This window comes from Cucumis sativus, chromosome 3 (genome assembly GCF_000004075.3).
Source record: "Cucumis sativus cultivar 9930 chromosome 3, Cucumber_9930_V3, whole genome shotgun sequence".
Lineage (NCBI taxonomy): Eukaryota > Viridiplantae > Streptophyta > Magnoliopsida > Cucurbitales > Cucurbitaceae > Cucumis > Cucumis sativus.
The window spans coordinates 15,871,240-15,880,424 of record NC_026657.2 but is presented as its reverse complement, the minus strand read 5'-3'; the positions used below and the strand labels follow the sequence as shown (position 1 = coordinate 15,880,424).

The window sequence follows — 9,185 nt, the reverse complement described above, 5'->3', positions numbered from 1 at the left end:
AACACTAGATCTAGGCTGGCGAAGTTAGATCTGATGAGTTGTGCCAAATCTGACATTGTAGTGCTCCATGAATGAGCGAAGGACATGGGTGATTGATGAACAACAATTTCCCTTGAGTTCTACTTATGGAATAAACTTTGATATATTTGAAATAACTTTATATATACTTGAAGTTAAACCTCGTATAAACATATATAGAAACGAATATCTGTAACAATAATTTTGCATTAAACAAAATCCATTGAAATTAGAGATCTTAAACATATATAGAAAATTAAGTGGAAAAAAATATCCTTCGAAAGCAATAGCTCATAATGACTGTCGTAAACAAATCTTACATTGGCATTTGACGGAATATAAACCGACCTTAATAGATACTAAAATAATAAACATATTTAATATGAGAGAGAAGAATGTATTATAAAATAATACAATATTTTTTCAAATTAAAGGGATAGATATCATCCAGGGCAATTATTTTGATTTTATAATACATTTTGACAATTCTCCTCTATCATAATCGTTAATGAATAAAATAAATACCAAGTCTAATCATTTGGCAATACTGAAAAGTTTATTAAACTACGAACAGTTTGGTTTATTTTATACTTTGTCCTACAATTCGATTACAGAAGATGTAAGAGATAATAATAAATTTAAAAAGAAAAAAAGAAAAAAGAAAAAAAAAAGGTGTCCAACTCCAAACCTTTCCCGTTTCCAAGTAAGAAGAACCCATTTCAGATGTTGAGTTTAAGCCTTTTCCTAATTTCTAAAACAACTCACAATAATGTCTGCTCCCACAAACATCATATCCACTCTTCATTTTGGAAAAAGCATTATCCAAATCTTAGCCAGCTTATAGCATAAACGTAATATTGAGTCTTGAATCTTATCTACAGTCGATCTCAGGACGATGCTACCACATATCTCAATATCATGCTGTTGGTTCTTCCCCTACTACCCTCTGCTGCGAACAGCCTACAGATGCCACGGCATCCCTACTTGAAACAATCAGAATATATATATTGTTCTTCACAGTACTAAACATAATATATCATGCCCACTTCAATTAGACTGATGTGCGGGATATTGAGTGCAACAGACGGGCCTCTGCAGTTCTTACGGAGGAATGAGTATCCGATATCTATTACAAGCTTTTTCAAATATGACGAAGATCGTCTTGCCTTCACATATGAGTGTCCCATTATATATGCTACACCAGCTTCTTTGGCTTGGATCAAGTCTATTAACTCTTCCTTAACTCTTGGGTCCATTGAAGGGATGGGAGATAACTGAAACCTCACTTGGCGCCTTCTTAGTTGTGGATTCTCGTCCTCGTAAACAGATCGTAAACTTTGGAGTGTGGCAGATTTGCTGCTGTAGATGGAGTTGCTGGTACCCGTTTCTTCATGCCCTGACACTATTATGCTTGATTGTATATTCCGAGTGCTTATTACTGCCATCCTCCCATCGACTGAAGAACTTTCGGAGCTTGAGAATTGTGGTTCCTCTGCCTCCATTTGAATGAATTCTGCAATGTTTAGTATCAGTTGGTTCTCAAAGTCCCCATCATCCTTCTGAATGTCCTTGTAGCCATACCTCACTATGCACCGATACATCCGATATGGTCTAGGACAAACTCTCCCAATGAGAAAACGCTCTTCGGGGGAGACATATGGAACGGGAACAGACTTTACACAAACAAAGACTAAAACCTTGTGAAATGCAGGGAGATTTGTCACAAAGTGAGAAAATATTGCAGGTACTCCTGTAGCCAATTCTGAGTATATGAGACCAATCCCAGGGACACGAACTATACCGAGGCTAGGGCCTAGTCCAAGCAACCACTTCAGTGAAACCTTATTGTGTAGATCAAAGTTGTACTTCTTGCGAGTGCCATAATGCCAGACAAACATAACAATCATAAAAAAGGCTGATAGCACAAGCGGAACCCACCCTCCTTGAGGCACTTTTATGAATGCTGCTGTTAAGTAGGCACCCTCGACAGACCAGAAGAAGATAAGAAAAGGTGCAGCCAGCAGGATACTTTTTTGCCAAACGAATACTATGACAAGTGCCATAAGAAATGTTGTTACAAACATAACTGTCATGCAGGCGAGTCCTGAACCACGAAGTAAAAACAAAGTTATGTACAGGAAAGGCATGACATTTGCAAGCACGAAGAAATTAAAATACCTCTAATGCAAAAATAAACTGAGGTAGGTTTTAAAGACATTAAATTAAAAGAGGTCAATTTGAATCACCACCGACATGTTTTAGAAACCCAAGTTACATGAACTGTTTCTAGCCGGAAGGTTATAAGTTAGAACAAGAAAGGTGGCAGGGAGCTAATGGTTCACCAATGACCTGGGAATATAGGGGAGGAAGTGAGAGTGAGTGAGAAGTTAGTAGGTATAATAAACCATCACAGGTTTGGTTGGCCTAGTAGTAAAAGGAAGGACAGTCTCTCTCAATAGATGGCTAAGAAGTCATGTGTTCAATTGATAGCAACCACCTACCTAGGAATTAATATCCTAAGAGTTTTCTTGACACCCAAATGTTGTAGGATCAAGCGGGTTGTTTGGTAAGATTAATTGAGGGACGCATAAGCTGGCTAGGTCACACCCGATTATCAGGAAAAAAAAAAGTATAGAGGGTGCAGCTCTTATATAAAATTTTTCATTTTCATTATTACTTACAAAATCAGAATTCTCTCTCACAAATCAATGCAAGAGATTTTAGTGAAGGGCATATTAATACCCATGCCCAACAAAGGCTGCATGCTGGACTCATTTAATGAGCTTCGAAAACATTATATCATTGAACACTTTGTTTGGATGCAAACTAAAGTGGCTTCCAATTTCAAGTGTAAGCCTTTTAAGTACAAAAACATATCAAATGAGTAAAAGGTTTACAAGAATGCAATGACCTTTCTGTAACTTAAAACAATATCAAAAGTGGCAAAGAATGTGCAATTTAGAGAGACTTGTAATGTGTTAAGAACAGATCTTTAATATCTGAAAAGGGTTTTTAACTATTTTTTAACAAAAGGTATATGACGTTGGCAACATTTTAAAAAGTGATGTACATAAAAACACTATTCTTAAAAGCAATCCTTAGCAAACTTTAGAAGTGACCCCATTACTTTAAATCTGCAAGTGGAACAAGGTTTTAAAAAAATGCAGTGCATTGATCCTCATGTATGTAGTTTAAAACTCATCTCAGGTGGCCAAAACAATTGCAAATTAGAGACTAGTAATGTTTTAGAAATAGACTTTCAATATCTCAAAAGTATTTTTAATTAATTAAGAACATTTTACAGAATTACATGAGGTTTGGCAACATTTAAAAAGAAAAAAGAAAAGTGTTGTGCTTAAAAATACTATTCTGTAAAGAAATCCTTAATACGCTATGACTTAACAAGTCATAACATTACTTCCCTTAAAAGAAGCTGGTAATTATAACCACTTATAAACATAGTGTTACTGTTAGGTGACCTAAAATTGTCAGTAATAAAGCTCCACCAAAAACTAATCTGCAGTGTATGGGGACGCCTGCAGATGAAGGTGTGCAATGTGCATGAGCAAGAGTCTAAAGCACTTACCATAAGCATTTCCAATCAGTGTCGTGTCTCGAAATCCTATTGTAATGGAAAGAGTGAGGACCATCAATATCCAGTTTATTTCTGGGATGTAGATCTGCCCATATATGTGTTTAGAGGTGTGGACAACTTTCACTCTTGGAAAGCAACCAAGGGCATGGCATTGTTTAACAATTGAGAAAGTAGCAGTAATGACTGCCTGGCTCCCCACAATAGCTGCAAGAGTGGCAATAACAAAAACAGGCCAAAATACAGGATCTGCAAGAGGAAACAACGGTAATGACAATGGTTAAGACTTGAATACTTGAAATTCAAACCACAGTGGAGGAGAACCAAGTTTGATGAACTAACCAGGTATCGAGTCATAAAAACTGTTTGGAAACAAATTAAGGTTCTTAGACAGAAAGGCAGCTTGACCCATGTATTGTACAACCAAACAAGGGTAGATAAGAAATGCAAATGCAATCTGCAAGAGTATAGACTCCGTATTAGTTGCTTAAAACACTCATTAGTTGTTGATAAATGAGACAATTAGTCATTGGCTTCATGCACAGAGGACAGATCTAAAAACAAGTCATTGTCACTAGAGGACTATAATATTCCAAAAATCCCGCAAAAAGGAGCTTGTATAATGACATGGATGACCCAATTATCTCTACAATATTTTTTATTCTATAAGCAAAATAAAAAAGGTGAATATAGAATATATAAGCTCCTCCTCCACTCATGGTGGAATTCGATTCCCCAATCTCATGTCTATATTCTGCTGCAGAACACTCAAAATGGTCAAAAAGCAAAGCTCACCCTGATCGACAAAGCAGTGAAATGACCAAGATCCGCAAACATCGCCTCAGTACCTATGGAAACCGCAAGAATTCCCATTAATGAGCTTGAAAAAAGACTAATATTTAACATTACGATCTTATCTAAGAAACAAAACCTTACAAGATTCCTATAGCACTCAGCTTCCTAACAAAACTAACACCAAACTCTACTAATTGGCAAGGAAAAGGCCCATAACGCTAATGAAGAAAAAACTAGACACATAGAACAATTCCAAATTCCACATACCAGTTATGGCCAGAAGAATCCCTCCGAGAGAAAGCCACCCATCTTTACCAGTGACTCTAAAGAACTTGATAACATAATGAGGAGAGATTGCACGAATAATACTTGGGTTCCAATGTATTATGTTGTACAGGCCAATAGAGAAAATTGACAACAGCCAGATGATAACTATTGGAGCAAACATAAATGCAACCTTATGGGTGCCACAATGCTGCAGAGCAAACAGACCAACCAATATGGCACAAGCAATCAGAAGGAGTGTCCCTACAGTATAGATCATCTTAAATGAGAATCAGAACAGAATATTATGATCAATGACTTACTCTTAAGCATCATAGTTAGCCCTATGTAAAGATAATAGATTACCGTTGGTCAATTTTGCTTCAGTAACTTGTAAACCTGAAACTGATGATAGAACTGCAAGGAAAAGGACACATGAGCCAAAAAAATTTTAAGATCATGAAGACCAAAATTGTAAGCCATCCAGAAGCCATAAAGCTGGTACCAGTATGGCAGTCAACAATGTATAATTGAATTTCATGTCGGACTGGACACAAGATCGATTCTTTGGTTCAAGAAAGTAGTAAAAGTATAAAAACAAATTGCAGGTAAAGATAGCTTCCATTGGAAAGTTTTATTCTCTTTTCAAATTGATAACTTGTCTCCTACAATTGAACAGGGACACAACAAGGTTGAAATATTGCAGCACAGTGATACAGATCGCTAACCATAAATTCATGCCCACTACTTTGCAATTTCTTTTCATAAAGTTCAAAGGGTATTGTTCTTCACGATTGACTTCTTTTATCTTTGCTTCATGGAAAATGGTAGGCTGGGAAAGTCGGTGGCTGTTCTATGACTGATAGTTGTTACTTGTAATCATCTATTAGCCTCATCTCCATAAGTAATATCTATTATCAGATGTTAGTCAAAGCAAAATATTCTTTGTTTTCTATACAGCTTACACGCAGGATTCTGCTCTTAGGCATTGGTGTGAAGCTGCTAGTTCGAAAGAAAATAAGAAACTAGATCAAGATAAGTTCTCCACTATGGCATTGTGATCATGCAAGTTCAGTTTGGCAGTTAAATTTTTAGACATTTGGCTTTTCATTCGCTCATCAGAGGAACACTAGAGGAATGATCAAGGAATTCCTCCTCAACCCATCTAGAGGGAAGAAGGGTCATTTTCTACGACTCGTTGGGGTGTGTGTGCTCTTATGAGCTTTGTGGGTGGAGTGGAATAATAGGAACTTTAGAGGGATTGATAGAAACCTAGAGAGGTTTGATGTCTTGTTTACTTTCATGTTTCTTTGTAAGCTTTGATTTCAAAAACCTTTTGTAACTATTGTATAGAAGTTATTTTAAATAGTTGGAGTCTCTTCCTAATTCTGTAGGGGTATTCCTTATTTTGGGCTTGGTTTTTTAGTATGCTCAAGTATTCTTTCATTTTTCTCAATAAAACTTGTTTCAAGCAGTGTACAGTTCACAGTCACTTGGTGGTGTCACAGCAACGGCAACTTTTTTTGTAATTATCTAATATTGCTGATCATTAACAAATCACATCTGTAATTTAGCCTCTTTGGGAGGGAGATTCCTCTTCCCCTGCCCTTACGTTGTCTTTTTGTTTTAAGTAATACTTCCAGCTTCCAGGTTTCTTATACCTTACACTCCTTAGATGTGCGTAAGTCAGACTGAAAGTCAATTGTTAATGTAAAGAAAACAAAGTAGCTCACACTCGAAAAGAAAATGAAAAAATGTGTACTTAGATGACATGCATGGTACATTCTGTTGAAATCAAAGAACTGCCAAAACACTAGAAGACACGTCTATGTATTCAGAATCCTTAATTATAATGGAAAGAAAATCAAACACCTACAGGTCCTTCCAAACCTTAACGCTTATGACAAATAGTAAATATCAAACCTGAAATTGCAGGAGTTAGCACTCCATCACCAATGACCATGCAAGCACCAAATAATACGACAAGAAGTAAGATTGTCCTAAGTGTTTTATGCCTTTCCAAAAACCTTTTTAGTTGAGAAGGGGCTACTGCGTGAGAAGATGGACCATATCTGTATGCTGAGAGCTCCTCATCCGCTGCTTGTTGGTTAGGAAGTAAACTCAACTTAGCATGTCGGCAGAGCAGGGAGTAAAGAGCAAATGTTCCTCCTGCAGCCAGAGAACAAATGGCGCACAAAAGAACCTTAGAGGATTGATTAAATCTCACATAAGTGAACGAGCTAAGTACTGCAATCCAACCCATACCTTCGCCATTGTCATCTGCGCTCAATACAATGAAGACATACTTTAACAATGGTATCAATGTAAAAGTCCAGAAGATCAAGGAGAATGCACCAAATACTACTTCCTCAGTTCGATGTTTTTGCAACTTCCCAGCAAATGTACTTGAGTAAACGTAGAGCGGTGAAGTGCTCAAATCTCCATACACTACTCCAAAACTTTGGTATGCAAGTATTAGATTCCTTGTAAGACATGCCCGCGAGAGCTGCAACAGCAAGACATAGGATTCAGTTAAAACTTGAAATTTAATCAACTTTACAGAAAAACCAACAGTCCGAAAGAGTTCCCATAGCATTATCTCCATCAAAAAGATTGTTACGCAGAGAAAAAGCATAAAGATGTGCAGGCAAAAGCACCATCTGCTTCGGCCTTTCACGATTATATACAGGCACACTCCTCGAAGGTTTTGAGGTAAATTCTATTTAGAAAAAACAGTTCGTTTAACAGATATGCTGTATCTATGAATTAGTTTCACTTCAACCACAGCATGCCACTGTTTGTGATGAGGAAAATAAGCCTCAGTGAATCGGATGAGTCAAAACCAAATAATTAGGATGGTGAAATATTTCCCCCCAGTGCTTCATAAAATTGCAATTTCAATCATCGTTATCACTTGATGAAAACTATAAGAATAAGTTGAAAAGAAGATACTGGCCAGTCGCGGAGTTGGAAGAGGAATTGTACCCTATAACCCATTGCCAACAGTAACAACCCAGAAAATCAAGCCACCATCCTTTCAATTGTGAGTTCCACGTATTAACAAAGTTCAACGGCTAAGAACGTACTTAGACCTCCAAATAAAATTCCCTCACACAAGCACGCTAAACTCCAGCCTAAAGAATATTATAAAAGACACACACACACACACACACACAAAAAAAAAAAAAAAAAAAAAACACCATCCAAAGGAAACTAAATAAAAGGAAGACCTAAACTTATCGTTATCAAAAAGAGATTAAAAAACAACAATGATGACGACAATGATGGTTATGATAAGAATCAGTAAAATAATTGAAATGAACAAAAATGCTGATGACAGAAAGAAGGCAAGAAGAACTCCCACAAGAATCTAGAGAGTAAGCAAAGGAAAACCGTAAACAAGTTGACCAAAAAAAAAAAGAAGAGGAAAAAGAGGTAAGGATGAAAGGCCGTAAATCTAGAAATCTGTAACGTAGACAAAATCTAAAACAACAAATCTGCAAAGGATGTAATTTCCGATTGAAAACACAGAATCAGGAAGGTGCAAAAGGGAATTAAGGAGTAGGGAAAAGACCCATTTGGGGGGAAATGGAAGGGAGGAAGAAAGGGGAAAAGGGTATAGGGGAGTTGGGTAAATGAGATAGAAATAGAGAGAAGTAGAAAAGGAAGAATAAATATAGAAGGAGAATGATGATGGAAAAAGAAAAGAAAAGAAAAGAAAAGAAGGAAACCTGAGAAGGGTTGGAAGAAGTGGAAAACCCAGATCCTTGCTCCATTGGAACTCTGAAGTTGAGAGAGAAAGAGGAGAGACAGAGAGTCGAGGATGGCGCAGAAACGGAAAAACAAAACCAAAATGCTGCCTGCGATTCTTCTCTTCTATGCTTGCGTTAATTAATTGATTAAAATAATAATAATAATAATAGTAGCAATAATAATAATGGAAATGAAAATGGAAATGAAAATGGCAATGAAAGGAAGGGAAGGGAAGGGAGCAAGCCAATTGAAGGCGGTTGCGTTGGGGGTTCCATTTCCACCGCACCCGCGTTGTCAACTATTATAAAGTCCGTTTCACTGTGTGTTTATCATCAAATTTCACTGTACATTCCCCACCAACTTCTACTCTTTATTACCTTACCATCTTAATTTATTGCCACTTAAAATGTCTTTTTTTTTTTCTTTTCTTTTTTTACATTTTGGAATTGGCTTTTAGATTTTTCTTTTCTTTTTATTTTTTAGATTTTTATTTACTATCAATTTTGAATAAACTAGATTAAGAACAATAAACAATAAACTAGATTGAATAAAAGTCTATGGTTCTAACATAGAATCAAGGTTTTGTTTGAGAGTTCATTAGATTGATGTATTGAATATTAGTTATTGATTATTACAAATATTTTCATTGTTAGACTCTTTTAGTTAAATGTTATTAGAGTTATTGAGCTTTTTTTCATTTGATTTCTTACCCACTAAAATTATTAGGGAATTTTAACTATTATAGACTAAATAGGGGTGCCTC

The 9,185-nt window shown here is 36.3% G+C and overlaps 1 protein-coding gene across 2 annotated transcripts; it reads right to left on the bottom strand.

Annotated features, from left to right (window-relative positions):
- Positions 1 to 464: 464 nt before the first annotated feature.
- Positions 465 to 8,663, bottom strand: LOC101208973 (potassium transporter 4). Of its 2 annotated transcripts, none has more exons than XM_011653028.2 (9): positions 8,401 to 8,663; positions 6,935 to 7,175; positions 6,593 to 6,838; positions 5,036 to 5,086; positions 4,673 to 4,933; positions 4,406 to 4,458; positions 3,953 to 4,067; positions 3,605 to 3,859; positions 465 to 2,122 (listed from the first exon to the last, which is right to left on the bottom strand). In XM_011653028.2, the coding sequence occupies exons 1-9, from the start codon at positions 8,443 to 8,445 to the stop codon at positions 1,041 to 1,043; spliced, it is 2,349 nt and encodes a 782-aa protein (XP_011651330.1). In that variant the 5' UTR covers positions 8,446 to 8,663; the 3' UTR covers positions 465 to 1,040. The 2 variants fall into 2 exon arrangements, with proteins under 2 accessions (XP_011651330.1, XP_031738298.1); XM_031882438.1 differs by lacking the exon at positions 8,401 to 8,663 and adding an exon at positions 7,655 to 7,838.
- Positions 8,664 to 9,185: the final 522 nt, after the last annotated feature.